This window comes from Phallusia mammillata, chromosome 7, assembly GCF_965637545.1.
Source record: "Phallusia mammillata chromosome 7, kaPhaMamm4.hap1.1, whole genome shotgun sequence".
Taxonomy (NCBI): Eukaryota; Metazoa; Chordata; class Ascidiacea; order Phlebobranchia; family Ascidiidae; genus Phallusia; species Phallusia mammillata.
The window spans coordinates 13,852,187-13,871,155 of record NC_137258.1 but is presented as its reverse complement, the minus strand read 5'-3'; the positions used below and the strand labels follow the sequence as shown (position 1 = coordinate 13,871,155).

General features: G+C 35.5%; 1 protein-coding gene across 6 annotated transcripts in view; it reads left to right on the top strand.

The window, feature by feature from the left end:
• The first annotated feature begins 375 nt into the window (after positions 1 to 375).
• The window catches only part of LOC145237745 (DNA polymerase theta-like), a 48,782-nt gene continuing 30,188 nt past the window's right edge, over positions 376 to 18,969 (top strand). For 3 of the 6 annotated variants that reach the window (XM_080100721.1, XM_080100719.1, XM_080100718.1), the window contains exons 1-11: positions 380 to 543; positions 1,297 to 1,466; positions 3,875 to 4,010; positions 4,498 to 4,676; positions 5,392 to 5,473; positions 7,609 to 7,749; positions 15,500 to 15,581; positions 16,179 to 16,312; positions 16,606 to 16,736; positions 16,931 to 17,020; positions 17,120 to 17,242. In XM_080100721.1, coding sequence (XP_079956847.1) covers positions 1,343 to 1,466; positions 3,875 to 4,010; positions 4,498 to 4,676; positions 5,392 to 5,473; positions 7,609 to 7,749; positions 15,500 to 15,581; positions 16,179 to 16,312; positions 16,606 to 16,736; positions 16,931 to 17,020; positions 17,120 to 17,242 — 1,222 coding nt within the window. In that variant the 5' untranslated portion in view covers positions 380 to 543; positions 1,297 to 1,342. Of the gene's footprint in view, positions 544 to 1,296; positions 1,467 to 3,874; positions 4,011 to 4,497; positions 4,677 to 5,391; positions 5,474 to 7,608; positions 7,750 to 15,499; positions 15,582 to 16,178; positions 16,313 to 16,605; positions 16,737 to 16,930; positions 17,021 to 17,119; positions 17,243 to 18,969 lie in introns of those variants that run through there. The other 3 variants (XM_080100723.1, XM_080100720.1, XM_080100722.1) reach the window with 3 other exon arrangements.

Here is an 18,969-nt window from a genome sequence, read left to right as displayed (position 1 = left end):
TGTAGTTACGTCATTGATTGAACAAACATCGATTAAAACACAACAGTTACAATTGTTTCGAAATAAAGGTGCACTTTATAGCAACATAAACATGGCATTTAGAGTACCGTTTTCTTTTATTTTTGACTCAGAATCATCCTGCACTAAACAAATGTGTTTTTTTAGTTAATAAATTCCTTGTGCCAACATTAAACAATGCAAGGAGTTTAACCACTTTAGATGTTGTTGTGCAGGTCTGCATTAATAATTCCTTAACCCGTTTAATATCTATATGCAACGGCCTAAACTAGATCCAAGGTGTCTTCAGTTTAGGAGTCAACAATACATACCCTGCTATATTTGAAACTTGAATCACTTGTAATCTTATTTTCTGTCGTAACAGGTTTCTAAAAAACTAAATCGTTGTTAAAACAGCTGATTCTGCAAATCGTCCTTTCCGTACGTGCATATGTTATAAGGAGCACAGCAAACGTCCCAACCTCACGATTGAATTGTGACAAGTGACAATTTGCAAAACAATGTGATAGAAACTACAGGCTAAAGGTATCGGTGTTTAGTTTCACACAGGTACAGATGCTGCACATGGTATAGGTATCGACGCCAGTGATCAAAAGTTGCACCCACAAAATTTTTTGAAACTCTACGCCTATGGTGTAACGTCACACTTTCGATTCAGTAAAATGTATGCAGTTGTGTATAATACTTCTTGATCTTTAAGGCGCAGTAGTGCTGGGAACTGCGTGGCCCAAACAATTTTGTTTTATTTTGTCCTTGAATTGCCTTGATGGCGCTGTTCCTTCTAAGCTTTTGCTTTTTCGATTACAGCTGCAGTCTATCTTTTAAAAACCAAGAGTAGTTGCAGTTAAAGTGGGGCTAATGGCTAATGTAAAGCAATTGATGTATCGTGATTTACAAAATATACACTGTATAAGAAGTAAATTAGTTCAATGCTGGACAATTATAAACACAAAAGGGAAATCTATGCCACTGTTATATAAAGTTCTACAAATTCCAAATATATGGATAATACAACTTTTTGCTAGCCGAACTAACCTTAGTCATGGCATAAAAACTGTATTTTACAAATTAGTTATTGTCACAAATGTGCTTGAACGGATAGTTTGTGACCCACACAAATGTGCTTGACTGGATAGCTTGTGACCCACACAAATGTGCTTGACCGGATAGTTTGTGACCCATGAATCTCAAATTTGGATTCTATAAAATATTTTTGTCACTGTAGTTTGATTTTCATGTAGTGCGATATAATTTTGATGATATTTTATTATGTTTCAGTTGTTAAACTTTTGCTCAAACACAATTGTTAGCTACAATGTAGGTCATGGAAGGACTAGATTTAGAATCATGGTCTTTGCCTGCTAATATCTTGGCATGTTACCACCAGAGTGGTTTCAGCCACATGTATAGATGGCAAAAAGAATGTTTGGATATTCCAGAAGTTTTAGGTTGGTTTTTCTATTATTATTGTTATTAATTATGGGTCCCCTTCCCTGAAGGGGACACATATTGTTTTTGTCTATATTTTTTATATATTTTTTTTTTTCTTTCTAACGCGGATTTGTTTCCACGTTTTGGTCAAGAAAGAATGGTTCAAACTTTTTCAAATTTGCACACATTACAGATATTAGTCTAAAGATGGTCCATGTGAATTTTGACCCCGTTTGATTCCTCGGTTCACCCACAGCCCCCCAAAACGTGAAATTTTTAACGCGGATTTGTTCCCACATTTTGATCAAGAAAGAATGGTTCAAACTTTTTCATATTTACACACATTATAGATATTGGTCTAAAGATGGTCCATGTGAATTTTGACCTCATTTGATCCCTCAGTTCACCCACAGCCCCCCAAAACGTGAATTTTTTAACGCAGATTTGTTCCCACGTTTTGGTCAAGAAAGAATGGTTCAAACTTTCTCAAATTTACTCTTATTATAGATATTGGTCAAAAGATGGTCCATGTGAATTTTGACCCCTCGGTTCACCCACAGCCCCCCAAAACGTGAAATTTTTAAAACGGCTATACTTGCTAAAGCAGATATTTCTGGAGTTTCATACTTTTTGATTGGTACATTGCAGCGTATTTTAAACTATTTTGAAACTTGAAGTTGTATATATCCATTTTCACCCCTTTACCCCCAAATATTTGTTTGTTTGTTCACATGTTATTGAGGCCAGAAATACAAGACTTAACCTGCTGAAATTTTTAACAGCTGTGGATAGGGTGCTCCTTGTTGGCTGGTAAAAATTTCAGTGCAATCGGCTCAGTAATAGTAAAAATATGTTTTTACATGCTGTCTTCTGTCATATTTGTGCTCGCTCAGTGCACAGCTGACGCAATGGGAGTGATTGACGATAGTGGCACATGGAAAAATGCCTCTGCTTCACGCATGAACGCAGTCGTCAATTGACCATTTTCTCTCTGGTTGGAATTGAGATGATACGGTGTTAGTGATATTGCGCTGTAAACGTTAACGCTGCGGGGTCACGGCAGGGACAGGCGATGCGTATGACGTCATGACCGTATTTGCCTGTCGCTCAGTGCACAGCTGACGCAATGGGAGTGATTGACCATAGTGGCGCATAGAAAAAAATGCCTCTGCTTCACGCATGAACGCAGTCGTTACGTGACCATTTTCTCAGTCAGATAGAAGTATCAACTCTCAAGGGAGTAATTCACTTGTTTACGATTAAGGCGGGTGAAATGCAGCGAGTGCTCAGCTTGACGTCCGGACCGTTTTATGAGGCAGTCGTGTCGGTGATTAGAAATCAACTGTTTTTGCGCACCTATGCTATGTCGTTTTATTAAGTTATCAAGCTCATTTTAAGTTTTGGAAAATTGTGTTTAAAAACTGACCTTGAACGACAATATCAAGGTCAAAGCATGAGAATAAATTGAAAGTATTTCCTGTTATTTTTTCCTATTTACTGTTTTTTTGTAATTATATGACAATAATGATGCAAAAACAATACGGACAAAACTTTTTGGGTTAAGGCTAAAGTTGGTTAAGCTTGTCCTTAAGAATCTAAAAATAACCAGGATGTTTGTTTACCATAAATCCGCACAAACGCGCATATGGGGACCCATTCGTTTTTGCTTGCAAAAACAATCATATATGTAGATCAAATGATGTGTATAGTAAATTGGTAAATATCTAACAGTGATTGTGCCCTATTTTTACTGTTACCAAATCGCATATGCATATGTGTGGGGACCCATTAGATTATGCTTGCAGAAACAATTAGGTTATAAAGTGCCAGGAAAAAGATAGGGACCCAATGAAATGTAGGTGCCAAATATATATCCATTATAAATATAGTAAATGGAATATGTGATACATCATTAAATATGATGTAGTATATATAACCCAGCAATATATAGGAAAACCGCTATTCTAGTATTGTTGTTGGTATTGAAATAATAAAGACTGTTGTTAACAGTTACCAATATAGTCAAGTGGGCATTAAAATAAAGTTGATGGGAGTTCTTTTATAATTATGTATTTAAAAAATATATTTGACAAAAACTGTTGTTGTTTTTAACCTAAAAAAGGTGCAAAAACAGTGTTGGGTTAAAAAGCAGACATAGGAAACATTAAAAAAATGTAAGTGACAGGTTGAAAATAAAAAAAATTGTGTTATAAAACACAATACTAGGTAATTTTTTTATTACCCTATTTATAGCTTTTTTGCTACCCCATTTATAGCTTATTATTTGAGCACAGAATAATTAAATCTATTTAATTTTTTGGTTTAGCTGTGAGGGGATTATTTTTTTACCGCACTTTTTTTACCCCATTTGACTGTGTGTAATTTGTTGTACAAAAACTACAAAAACAATTTGTTGTTTTTTCAGATGGAAAAAAAAACTTGGTGTATTCGGCTCCAACTGGTTCTGGGAAAACATTCATTATTGAGATGATTCTTTTGAAAAAGATGTTAAGTAAGGAAGGAAAAGCAATTTTGGTTTTTCCTTACATTTCAGTGGCCAGGTGATAAACGATCATTTGGCAAACATATATTATTTGTCCATGAATTTAAAATTACTGTCTCTACCTTTTTTTTCTATCTCTGGAATTGTTCTATGAAACATTGGCTGCGTTAAATGAACTTTCAAAATGGGTTTGGAAAGTGTTGTTACCAAATAACAAGCCTGTTTTCAATAAAGTTTTTGAAGTACAAAACATCGTTTTCATACAATCTTTACCATGCTTTCTATTTTAAGAAAAACATTATGCTTTCTATTTTAAGAAAAAAACATAAGCTTTATCTACACTTGAAATTATGTTGTGCACGAATAATAATGTTGCGGCACAGTGAACAGGCTTAAGAAACACAGAATAATTTGAAAACTTAAATAGCATTTTTAAAATGCTTCACAAATTGAACGGTTGGATAATTTTGTTGCAATAGGCCAAAATAACTTGCAAGTAGACTGATTTAAACATGTATATTGCAAAGAGTTGTATTTGGTTGCAGGGAGAAATTATTTTGGCTTCAACAACTATTTAGTGGGACTGGCATAATTGTTGATGGATTTATGGGTGGAGTTTCACCGCCTGGTGGCATAGCATCAGTGGATATTGCTGTTTGCACAATAGAAAAGGCAAACAGTTTAATAAACAAATTAATACAGGATGACTTGATACATAAATTGAGTACGTAAATGTTTTTAAAAAAATGGTCTAATTTTTTTCACAAAACTTTAATGCAACCAAATCAATCAATGTTAAGTGCAAAGATTTTGTTAAAATTACTTGCTTTGCTTATAGCAGGGGTGGGCAATCTGCGGCCCTTCATTAAAGCTTGTGCGGCCCGCAGAGATGCTTGGATTTCAAAAGTACTGGCAAATGAGTCCAATTATTACATATTTTTTTAGCTGATTAATGCGCCTGATGCTAGTTTTCTGCGATCTGTCAAAATGTGGCTAGAATCAAATACGAATTATACTTGTAGTTAAGCATATTTGGTAAGAAACAAAGCAAAATCACTTTGTGTGGTGCACATGTGCGGCCTTCGATCCAATTTTGACATATAATTGGCCCTCACAGTGACAAAGGTTGCCCAACCCTGGCTTATAGGATTGACTGAATAGTCTGCTTAAAAACATGATTTCAACTTAGATATGCTGGAACTAAAAGCACCAACTAAATGGTTGTTAACATTTTAACCTAACTTTATTATGCACACTGTGTGAATTTGTAAAAATGGTAATTAAAAAATTTATTGCATTTTAATTGGAAATTGTGGAGATGAAGTGTGCTGCCAACTAAAGGTAATTTGTAAGTGTGTCACAACTTTAATGTTTGAAAATCTCAGGTCTAGAGCTATGTATGTCCAAAAACTGTTGACTTATCACTGGTATATTTATAGGCATATTAGCTGTTGATGAGCTGCATTTTATTGGTGATGAATCAAGAGGATATTTGCTTGAACTGATGTTAACTAAGCTTAGGTTTGTATTACATTGTTTTGTCTATTATGGGCTACCTTGTTTGTAGGAGACAGATTTCGAAACTCACATCCGATGGTAGATATAGTCATGTATAGGGATGTTCAAAGTAGAATAATTGGGTATTCTAGAATAACTGTTTTGAATCTAGAATATCGAATCCAATTCTTATATTATTTTTGACTGTGCAATTATTAATTTTGACAACAACGAAGACCAGTTTAATAGATTATAAAACATATTTTTCATTTATAGTGTAAAAAAAGAACCAACCAAAACAAAGAAAAACAACTGCATTAAAACTAAATGCCCCCAAATCCACAAAGCCAGAAAAATTATCATAAGGTTAAAAATTCATCATAACAATTTTATTCAGTGATTTTTATTGCCTTCAGTAGAAGTAACTATGTTGTAAGCATGCTGTGGTAATTTGATTTGTGTGGTGGTGGAGGACTGACATAGACTATCTGGTGCACAAATTAACCTAAAACAACTGCAAAAACAGGCACCCTAGCAAACAAAGTTGGAACATTGGGTGATAAATTTTCAAATCCCAATTAAAAAACCTGCGACTTTGCAACACAAAACGTAAACTTTGCAGCGTTTACTCACCACGTTTTTATGGGGTTAAGAAATGATCCAATCGTCATATGGTTTGGGATTCCTTCACTGTTTTTGCGATATTAACAGACAATCCCTTGCTTCCAATCGCTGCCTAACGCCATGACCGTTAAATGTTTTTTGTTGTCAAAGTCAGAAATCAATTAGTTGCTGGTAAGACGTTGCAAAAAGTCGCCGGTAAGTCGTTTAACGAAGCGTAATCAAATGATCAGATGCGTAACAAGTGCGCTAATCGTTATGCCTCCAATGCACAACCGTCGTTATGGCGTTGTTGTAGAGACTCGTGACTTGGCGTTAAGGTGTTGTATTTAACGGCGACGAGTCACTTGCCATCTTTTGCAATTGGTACAATGACCAGGCATCGACATTGATACGTAATGCATGTGTTTACATTTTTACCAACGGCGAGAGCACACATTTATATCGGTTCCAATTACCCGATATAAACAGCAAAAAAGGATTTGAATCAAACTGGATTCGAATCCAAAGGATTTGATATTCTACTTTGAACATCCCTAGTCATGTAGATGTGCATTCTACTTCTTTTTTCTTGATAACTCCAGTATTTACCAACGGTGTTGGAAGTGAATGGAATTTAGATAGCCTGTCTGGATTCGAATCCAAAGGATTTGATATTCTACTTTGAACATCCCTAGTCATGTAGATGTGCATTCTACTTCTTTTTTCTTGATAACTCCAGTATTTACCAACGGTGTTGGAAGTGAATGGAATTTAGATAGCCTGTAGAGTGGGGGTGTCAAACATGCAGCCCACCCTCCCAAGAGTTTTTGTGTGGCCCCACAGAGTAACTTTAAGAAAGTATGTGTTTTATTCAGGCAGAATACCCTGTCAGATCAGTAGTGATACAGTTTTCACTCTAAACATTTTTTACACTTTCGGTCATGAAGTCACAGTGCTACCAGAGTTAGTTTCAAAATATAAAGTGTTTTTTTCTTGTCTTTACGATATCTCTTATTAGAGGGCTGCAACAAACATAATGTTACCATGCAGCCTACGACAAACATTTTTTTGCTGTTTCTGCCCTTTAACCGTTTTTAGTTGTGCATGGACGATTAGATAGACCAATAGAAAAGGATGAAGGACAAACTTAATGCATAAAGGTGCAACATACAGCATGTATCAAGAAAAGTTGTGGAAATTGCTGGCATGTTGCAATCAGCCATTGTGCTTTAACTTATACCAACTCAATTTCCATAAATGCACACACTCTGTAAGCACATTTGTGGCAATAATGCAGACAGATGCCGTCCAAATTTAGTCCTATTTTTGGATCATAAATGTAAGCCTATGGTTTGTAAACAAATTCTTTTAATGCACTTTTTGTTAAATCGATGGATGATTTTGATAAAAAAGACCCTCAATCAAACATTTTGGTTCAACATTTAGCTAAATCACATTGACTACATCCGTAGTCTTTCCAAATACAATTCCAATGTACTAATAACTGTGTTACATTGTCAACTGTATGTTTGAAGTAAAATGCGAAATTGTTTTAGGTTCATTGAAATGCAGCAATTAAAAAAAAATGATGGTAAAAGTTCTTTGCATGTGCAAATAATTGGATTCAGTGCGACTATTTCTAACTTGTTTGATTTATCTTGTTGGTTGGATGCAGCTCTATTTGAGACATCTTTCAGGTATTTCTGTTTAGATATACATATTTTTATGGTGAGTAAGTGTGTGCCGGTGTAGTTTAAAAGATCATTTGGGTAAATAAGGGCATATATTTTTTTACAACCTGGTCTGATTATTATTGAACACTGGACGATGATTTCATATAATACAGTTTCTTTTTTAAAAGTAATACAGACGAATCCAGTTAATCGCATAATCTGTTTAACTGCATCACAATTAAAAATCCCAAACCATAGCCCATCATTTGTTAAGAAAATCGTCTGGTTAATCGCATACTGGTTTATCGCATAAACTGGATATTCGCATCGATTTTCAACGAAATGCTAGTCTTGCAGCTGCAGTTTTGCGGAGTAAGCTAGAAAGTAGCGCCACAATCTCTTTAAAGTTTTGCTGAAATCAATTATTCTTTTTGCCAATTGGATAATGGGTTATAATAGAAACTGATGCAGCTCGCCTTAGCGCCCTTGCGCTGTAGAATGTGCCGAAGTTTGACCAGGTTTCAATCTTGTACTTTCGGGTTTGGGCTTGCTTACAAATATGCACCTAGCACTTTGCCGCTTACCGCGTTGGTTTGAACTAGAAAACGAAATAGGTTAGAAACAACAGGTATATTAAGAGAGGCCTAGCACATTTATAAGGGAAACTACCCAAAACAAGACTATAACGTCATAAACCGTCTTCATAGGGAAGTTCCCAAATTTAAATGTTGGGTCCCTTGGCTACGATGCGATGTAACACATCTTTTCAAATAAACCTGACTGCAAGAGAAAGCACAAATCAAGCGGACTGTGGCGTGTGCGTTTCTACTGTTTCTTCAACACACTTAGGCGATTGCACCATAGCCACAACAGTTAGGAAGCATGACGTCATGCATTGTGCTGAGAGTAATAAATCTAGTTTTGACTTGAGACTACTTTTTCAATGCTCCACAACACAAGAGCGAAAATACTGCTCTGTTGCCATAGGTGAGCGTCACTGCAACTTTGTTTTAGCTGGGGAAGTGAAAATGACCACTTTTGTTAACGGCATGTACTGTTTACATAGCAACCGGATTATCGCATAATCCGGTTAATCGCATCAAATGCCCTTGGCAAATTGATGATGCGATTAACTGGATCTGTATAATATAAAATCATAACGTGTTGATCAACAAAGGATAACTCTCATTTTTCCCAACCTAGTTTTATGTTGTTAGTGTGGTTTGGGTAAGGTTTGTTTTACAGTGCAATGAGCGCTATTTGTAAACTTGATCCAGTACTAATCCTTAAATTCCAATACTAAGAAAAAAGTTTAGACATATACACCCATTTAATTGAAATAAAGGGAGCAACTACTTGTACAAAGTAACAATTACCACTGCAACTATTACTTTTGTGATATAACAACAAGCATTTTGAGGATTTGTGGTGTGAACATATCAACATAATGTGATGAATAATTCTCATAATAAGGTCATCCATGTACAGCAGTGGTTCCCAACCTTTTTGTAGTCACGGACCCCTTTTATAAACTTTATCGGTCCGCGGACCCCCAACGTAATTTAGTCTATTTTCGTTTCTTGCATTTTACATTATTATACGTTGTTTGGGAGCAGAATTTTATTCAACCTTCAAAGTCCTTTAATCTCAATAAAGTTACTGTAGTGTAGCAGTCAATGCACTAAAAGGGATACATTTTCTAGTGTACAATACTTAAAACAAAGCACTAAGAATTCTATTGTTAATGTGTGTTGTGATGTCACAATGGAGGTAACAATCACAAGTTTTCCTAATCCAAGGGTTTGATAAACAGTTTGCACTTATATACAGGATTGTAAAAACGGTTTGGGAACTTAAAAATATTGTACTGTTGTTAATGCTACTACAAATGTTTGCCTCCACGGACCCCCTGAAACCATCTCACGGACCCCTTGGGGGTCCGCGAACCCCAGGTTGGGAACCACTGATGTACAGGGATATTTCTCAAAAATGTGTTATAAAACCACTATATATGTTATATTGTTATCTACATCAGTCGCGATCGACTTGATATCAGTCTGAGATCGACCAGCCGATTGCGATCGACGGGTTGGGCACCCCTGATCTAGGAGTTATGCTTTGTTAGTTGGTACAATGTAATTCGTCCATTAACACTTTCAGTGTGGGCTTGTGTTAATTGTTTCGTCTGCTGCAAGGCGTCAACAGCATCAATAACGAATTACAATGGAAAGAATGTTGCAACTTACGCACAATAAAATCTTATGCACAATAATTTTCCCTGAAGGAGACGCATCTTGATTTCACTATGTTGTTGTTGTTTTTTCTTTTTTTTCTCTGGTGAAGTTTGTCCATGCACTTTTGGCATGAAATCTTTGGTGGATTTGTATGAAACTTTCGCAGATGCTAGATATGGTTATGTAGATGTGTCATCTGCTTCGTTTGATTTGATAGCCCCAGTATTTACCCTGCTAGCCCCAAAAATGTGAAACGTTTTGTATGTTGTTGCGCACCATAAACGAAAAAGTTCTGTGGTGTACTAAAAGTAACAGAACATATGTTTATGCATTGCTTAGTGGACTTTTGCACATGGAAATTAAGGGGCTGTTAAGAGCCTGATGACGTTAGAAGCATTAACGAATGCTGCTAAAACACCTCTAGTGGTCAAAATTCTAAACATTGGCCGATTTGGATAACATTTTGGGTGGTTGTTGATTGGGTCATTGTGGTTTAATTTTTTATACTTTTGGGTGTGGAACCCCATCAGTTACCCCACTAACCCTATGGGTGACAGTGTGAGAATTAAATGAAGTTTCAAAACTTATTTACCCCTCCAGCCCCCGAAAATAGGTGATTTTTTTTCAACAGTGGTAGAATTGGCTTAAACTCGTATAGCTTGTAGAATGTTCTATTTATTGTTGTTGATTTATGTGTTTTAACCTGTAGCCCCCCATTTACCCCATTAACCCCTAACATAGGTGAAATTTGTAAACAATGTCGAAATTGAATGAAATTTGGACAGTTAGTAGACTGTGCAATTTTTAGGTGTTGATTGTTAAGTTTCACCCTACAGCTCCAACATTTACTCCACTAGCCCCCTAAAATGGGTGAATTTTTAAACGGTTTCGGAATTGAATGAAATTAGGACAGTTTGTAGAATTTTCTATTTATTGGTGTCGATTGCTGTGTTTTACTTCATTTTGCAATTATTCACCCCTCCTTTCCTATAAAAATGAACATTAAATAGGACAAACTTCAAACAATGTCTGAATTAACTCAGATTTGCATAGTTTGTACTTTTAATAGCATGATTATTTAAGTCCAGTACTGGTCATTGTTTTTTTTACAACACCAAAACTACTGATAGTGATCTTTTGAAATGCATTGACTTTACCTTTGTATGTGTGGGGGACCCATGAGTTTTCTGCCTGCAGAAACAACTAAGATTATAAAAGACAACGGTTAAAATGGGACCCATATAAAATAAGTGCAGGGAATATATTACCGTTTCAAATAGGTTATAGTGTATATTGAATGAGAAAGTGTGCTAAGCCACCCTTCTAGTTTACTACTACAACTGTTGCATAATAGTTACTGTAAACTTTTGCTAATAATTTTATAGTATAACTACCTCAAGCATTTCTTAGAAAAGTTGGCTTTGTTACATTGTTGTGAAACAAGACTCCATTCACATAATCAAGTTTCATGCTCACCAGTGTCGCCCTAGACACGTACCGATCACACATTTATGGCATGGGCTGTTTGTTTGGTGTTTGGTTAGCGCACACGCTACAGTTCGCTTGATTTGTGCTTTCTCTTGCGGTCAGGTTTATTAAAAAAGATGTGTTACATCCAGACATGGGGTCGAATACTTGCGTCCTGTATTCAAATACTTTACGAATACCTGCATGACTGTATTCGAATTCATGAATACTTTGGTAATTTTTGAGTGACAGCAATTCGAATTGTATTCGAATAAAACGGGTCAAGTATTTGTATTCATGAATTGTTGACCAAACTACAACGACAAGTAATTCGAATACTATTCGAATAAACCAAGGCATGTACTCGTATTCATGAATACTTCGTACTTTTTGAGATGAAGCAATTCGAATTAATAGTTCTAATTATATTTGTATTCACGAATTGTTCAATTCAAAAATATGTAGCAAAATATTCACGACTACTTCTGGAGGTAATCGACAATTCGAATTGTATTCGTAAAAATGTAGTCATGTATTCGATTTTACGTATCTTACGTTGCCAAAGGTTGACAACAATTCGAATGGTATTCGTAAAAATGTAGTCATGTATTCGATTTTGCGAATTGTTACGTAGCCACAGGCTGACAACAATTCGAATGGTATTCGTACAAATGTAGTCATGTATTCGATTTTACGAATTGTTACCTTGCCAAAGGCCGACAACAATTCGAATTGTATTCGTAAAAAATATCGTGTATTCGAATTTGCAAATTCTTAGATTGGCAAAAACCTAGAACAATTCGAATTGTATTCGAATAAATTTACTCAAGTTTTTGTATTCATGAATTGTCGGTTCAAAAGTTAACTTCAACTATTCGAATTGTATTCATGCACTATCGAACGAAAGCCAAAATCATTCGAATACAGCACGAAGGTGGCAAAACCTGTATTCGAATACGAATGGCCCCATGTCTGGTTACATCGCATTGTAGCCAAGGGGCCCAACATTTAAATTTGGGAACTTCCCTATGACGACGGTTTATGATGTTTTAGTCTTGTTTTGGGTAGTTTCCCTTATAAATGTGCCAGGCCTCTCGCCTAATATACACGTAAAATGGCCTGTTGTTTCTGACCAATTTCGTTTTCTAGTTCAAACCAACGCGTTAAACGGCAAAGTGCTAGGTGCATATTTGTAAGCAATCCCAAACCCGAAAGTACACGACCGAAACCTGATCAAACTTACAACTTCGGCACATTCTACAGCACAATGGTGCTGAGCTACATCAGTATCTATTACAGGGGCGGGCAACTTCTCCAGGCGGCGGGCTTGATATGGGAAAATGAAGTACTTGACGGGCCGGACTCCTGAATCGATACATTAATCGCGTATTGGTCCAGTGATTTAAAACGGATTCTTGACCACCTAAACCAGTGGTTCCCAAACTGTTGGCCATGGCCCAGTGCTGGGCCACCAAGACATTTTCAATGGGTCACAGCCATTTGAATAGATTCTACTGTTTTGTTATACTGTAGATATTATGCGCTTTGTTTTGAAAAACGTAATTTTTGCAAAGAACTCTGAATCTTGTAGCCAAATTTCAGGAGCATGTATCTCATTAAAAATAAATTGCTAGAAAATTTCGCCGGTTTTTGAGTTATTGTTTTGTTTGTGCTCAAATTTACAGCACGTGGTGGGCCATGAATCGCTATTAAATAGATCCGGCCCGCAGGCTGTATGTTGCCCGCCCCTGATCTATTATAACTCATTATCCAATTGACAAAAAGAATAATTAATTGTAACAAAACCTTTAAAGACTCAGATTGCAGCGCTACTGTCTAGCTTACTCAGCAAAACTGTAGCTGCGAGATCAGCGTGACTGTCACGTGATCAACGTGCGATCGTTGCTAGAGGAACAAATGCCTCTCTTAATCGGTGATCCACCTGATAAGTTGCGCAAGGTCACGAATAAAAGACATAAAATATGTCAATCATTGGCATGTTACCAATTACGTGAATCTAAACAACATAGAGTGATTACTTGTGATCTAACATTTTTTAAAACCATTACATGTTTGGCGGGTCATGAACAATATAACAGAAAACATTTTTAGCCATTTGTTTACATTGAACATTGTTCAAATTTCAATATAGTTTAATACTTTGAAATTGACGCTGTTCGCACTTAGCAAGAAATTACAATCAGCGTCTTTGCAGCCAGCTTTTAACACGTTAAACTTTTATTTAAACGCTTGTAATATCACTATTGGCGATTAGATAAGCGAACGAAAAAATGATCAATGTGCACGGCTTTGAGATAATGACTCGTTAAAATTAAATGCATTATTTGGTGTAGAATGCATTTAGGCGTGCACAATATTAAAAAGGAATGCTCGGTTAAGGTTGCGCATAGATCGGTTAATTTCACTATTATATCCTCGTTTTTTATTCGAAAAACTCTGCCTGTTCGACTTTCACACTGAGATCATCAATCCGGTTAATTGCATATTTCGTTGAAACTCGATGCGAATATCCGGTTTATGCGATTAACCGTTTAGGATTTTTTAGGATTTTTAATTCCGATGCAATTAAACGGATTATGCGATTAACCAGATTCGTCTGTACACTGAAAAAACGTAAAAACTTGATTTTACGACGTTTTAGGGTTTTGATAGTATGACGTTCTACAGGAGATTTTCTGTTATGACGTAATTGGTTGACGCATAACTAGCTGTCATTACAATGCCACTAGTTATTATGGTGCAAAATGACAAAGTGTAGTTGATAAATGCAATATGTAGCAGTATGTTGTGTTTATTTTTTAGCGATCATGTGACCATTTACATGCATTTCTGTAGTGCATGTGACATGGGTCAAATTTGGTACACAACATCCCCCCCCCATATTTTGTACACCTTGTGGATTTTGTGAAAAAAATTGCTCAGTAGAACAGGCATTTATCTTTCATGTACACACGATTATTTTTATTCCAATATAACTGATAAAAATTAAATAAGTTTGACAACGAGTTTCATTAAAAAAAATGTTTTCTGTTAGTTTTTCTCGCTAGGTGGTCAAATGTGATGTTTTGAATTAGGTGGACGAGACAAATTCGTCCCATAAGGGGTAAACCCCGAAATAATCTGTTTTAGTTTTAGGCCAGAAATACAAGCACCAATGTGCTGAAATTTAAACCATTGTTTGCAGTAGGTTACTCGTTTAGTATTTAGTTTGCCTTAATCGGCCAAATAATAACCTTTGCAGCCCATAATATGTGAACACTGTCAGGCAGACAAAAGTCCAAGGGAGTAATTCACGATTTTTGGTTTACAAATAAGGAATTCTAGTGCAGAGCGGTAGAGACAGTCGTTTCGAGATTAGAAATCAGCTGTATTTGTGCAGCAATGTCATTTTGTTTTATTAAGTTGTCACATGCATTTTCAGTTTTGGCGCATGTTTCATACCTAAGACGAAATTTAAACTCGATAATGTGCTTCGGTTTTGTATATGTCAAGCAAAACGTTGTTCATCGACATAAAGATGAAAAAATAAACTTGACGTTTTCAAAAGATAAATGGTCTTTAAATGACTGTCATCTTGGCCGCGGAATGAATAAGGTCACTGAAGGTCAACTTGTAGGTATTACAAACACAGTTAAGAATGTTTTTTTCGTCATAACACAGCTTCTTTGTTTTCGTCAAATCAATTCAAGATTCAATACTTAAGTCATGTATAAGTTAGGCAAAACAGTATTGTTAAACACTAAGGACTACATGCTATTGAAAACGGTTTCAAAGTTCGAAAAACAATTTATTATGTATACCCTTGTTGCAAATTGCTTTTAAATTTATAGTGTCTGTAATACAACTGTTAAGGCTTCCTAGGAAAACTTGTGTTTAAAAAGTTACTTAACTTGTTTTGTTGTTTGAAAGAAAAATTCTTTTGACCACGTTTAAACTAGGAACAAATATCAGCATGTCACCATCGCACAATTTAAGGTGGTGCACCACTTAGTTACTCAATGTAACGCATGTGGTAATATGTAATGTTTTGCTACTATTGTGTTTTTTTTAAGGTCAATCCCGCTAACTAGATATATTGTTGTGGGAAATGAGGTATTTGATGATAAACTGAAAAAGATTCGCGATGTTAAACAGGTAAATATGTTTTTGGATGTGTGTTATCCTGTATACCAGGGGTCAGCTACCTTTTTTGCAATTCGGACTGTTTTTGTAAGTGAAAATTTATCGCGGACTGGTCTTAAAAAAACTGATTAGCAATGAAAATATTTAGCAATGAAAATGCTTAAATTAGTTTATCATCCCGGGATTCATGGGCAAAATGTTTTATAGCATTTAACCTGAAAAATCAGACGGCCCGGTAACGAACTCCTTTTGGACCAGTACCAGCCTGCAGACCAGCGGTTGCCGACCACTGCTGTATACTAAGCTGTGACATCTTATAGAGTATATTTTTACTGAAAATGTATACATTTTGAAGTGCAGTAAGCTTGTGGCATAGTACAATTTGTTGCTTGCATTACAAAAAGTTATGATGTAAGATATTGCATACTTTTGTTTAATAGTGCAGATGCCTTAAAGTTATTGACTTGTACAGACAATTTTGGTTAATACCTGTTAATCTGAAATTCCATGTTTTTGCAGGGTATCATAAATGCCTAAGCACTAATTGTGTTTTGGCTTTTTTGTCTCTTCAGTAAGGATACAATGTTTAAGACTTTTGTATTTTGTTAGATGGGAGACACACAAATAACATCACTGTGTCATGAAACTATTGCTGCCAGACAATCCGTTCTTATTTTTTGTCCATCAAAGCAATGGTGTGAAAGTTTATCTTGCACCATTTCTCAATCATTCCATACAAGTGTGTATGTAGATGCTTATTTATTTTTAACCAAATAAGCTTAAGTGACAATTATTTACTTACAATAAATTCTTGGGGTAATTGATCGAGGAGAAAATATTGTTAAATAAAGCAATGCAACTGCAATGCAAGATAAAATATGATGTGCAGGGTTCCCGCGGGTATGTAAAACCTGGAAAAGTTATGCGATTTAAATTTGTATTTTTAAGGCCTGGTAAAGTTTTGAAAAAAGCTAATGTTTTAAATTTTAAAAAGTTTTAATTTTTTTTGACCTATGTAAATCAAACAATTGTACAGATTAAACACCAACTGTGATGAACATGTAAGTTCAAGAACAAAGATTTTGGAACAGTTGCGGCAAACACCAGCGGGCCTGGATAACATACTGCTTATAACTATACCTGTCGGTGTAGCTTTTCACCATGCAGGTTAGCTTTGGTTTGGAATATATTGGATAGTATTTTACCATTTTTTGGTGTGTATTCAGCAATTTTAGCAACAAAGCAGCAGCCTATAGCCCTTGACTTGTGTATGCATTGGTGTCTATTTGTGATTTATTGTTTACTTACCCATTGATTTTGCATCCAATTTATAACATGCAGATTATGTAAAAAATACATAGGTTTGACAATGGAAGAAAGAGATTTAGTTGAAACAGCATTTCGACATGGATATGTTAATGTTCTTGTTGCTACCTCTACACTATCATCTGGTAACTTCCATTAACTGCTTTTGCAAAAAGCAGGTCTTATTGAAAAATTAGGGGGATTAACTAAAAACTTATTCAAAACAAAGCACATTCTCATTTAAGGTGTTAATCTTCCTGCCAAACGAGTTATTATTCGAACACCCTTTTTCCATGGAAAATTGCTTGATGTGCATTTATTACACCAAATGGCTGGCAGGGCTGGGAGAAAAGGATGTGATGAACAAGGTTCTTTTTATGCTTATATTGTATTTGTTATTAAAACCATTCAGTTTTAGTTTGTGAAATCGGCAAATGTTTTTGTTGTGGAACACCATACACGAATCTGTTCATAAGTCTAATGACATTAAAAACGTTTTTTTGACGTATGAAGAACTCAAGTAGTTAAATTACGCATTGTTGTAGAAAAAGTTTAAGTATGGCTGCAGGCTAATCTAACTAAAGCGAAAGAATTTTCAAAAGTCTAACAGAAAGGCAAAAATCTGAACACAGACCTAGCCTATTCTGAAAAGGGAATTGAGCTAATTACAAATCATTGCCAAAAAACTGCAGCTAAGACACAACAAAAACTGTTCAATACATTTGTCTAAACTGAAGATACATGAAGTATCATAAGCAAAACCGAAGCAAGAGCTGCACTTAACCTAAGCTGCCGTAAAATGACTTACGACCTATCAAAAATTTACGTTTTAAGGTGTGTTGAGCATCACACCATATCAACCTAATTATTTCACTTAATAGTTTATGATTCAGATTAAGTAGACAATGGGCCATTTACAACAGTATAAAGTAGGCTACAAGGTGTAAAATGAAAAGTTCACTTACAGTGTAACCTCTATGACAGCAGGACATTGCAGTTTGTAAACAATTTTGACAATTTTTGACCTATGCTATAAATATTGACAAATTTTTGACTTTTTTTAGACAAGTCAAAAAATAATCGCCCTACTAATGACACATATGAAAGTCCAAATTACATGCTTTATTGTTATGGGTTTTGTTATTTCACTATGTGATTTTTTTTCTTTTTTCTCCGGTGAAGTTTGTCTATGCATTTTTGGTATCAAAAAAAAACCTGCAGCCTAAATGCCACATGAGGAACCTGCAGCCTAAATGCCACATGCGGCCTTGTAGTGCACTAAGTGCAGCCTGCGATGTCAAAATACATTTTTAGGATGTTGATATTACAGACTAGGTGCCCGAGGTTCTATGTTACAATTGTACTTGTATTGCAATAGAACAATTGTTTCCGCATAATCGAATGTCTTAAGCCCGTCTGTGATGTCACAAGCTGATCTTTGATTATTAATATTTGGAAACAAGTGATTTTCTAGGTTAAATAAATCCTAAATGTTGCAGTAAAGGTGGAAATGCAGTGAGGAATTTTATTTAGCTTGTACCGTAAGTCCTACAACTCTATGTGAGAATAGCAAAACAGCCATTCTGTGATTTAAAAAAGTTTGAATACCACTGTCCTTGGCCTGTGCTTTATGTCTTTGTATGAAAACAATGGCATACAATGACTCAACAATCGCAATTGCCAATTCTAAAAGTTACTTCGTGGGCCGCACAAAAACTCTTGCAGGGCCGCATGTTTTACACCCCTGATCTAAACCTTTTGTGGATTTATTGATTTTCACACTGAAATAGCAACAGACATATAATTATGTTTTTATGCTTTTTTTAACCCTTGTTTGTTTCAGCAAGCAAAAACGTATGGGTCCCCACACATGTAAAGTTGTAAATAATGCAAATTCTGAGATAACCATCATCAAGTTTGGAGCCATAAGTTAAAACATTCAATAAATATTCTGCTTAAACAATCATTCTGTAGGAGGTAAACAAACAAATATCCAAATCTTGTTTAATCTAGCCATTGTTTGTTAAATTCACCCATTTTTAGGGATTAGTGGGGTAAATTATGGGGCTACAGGGTAAAACTGAACAATTGACAT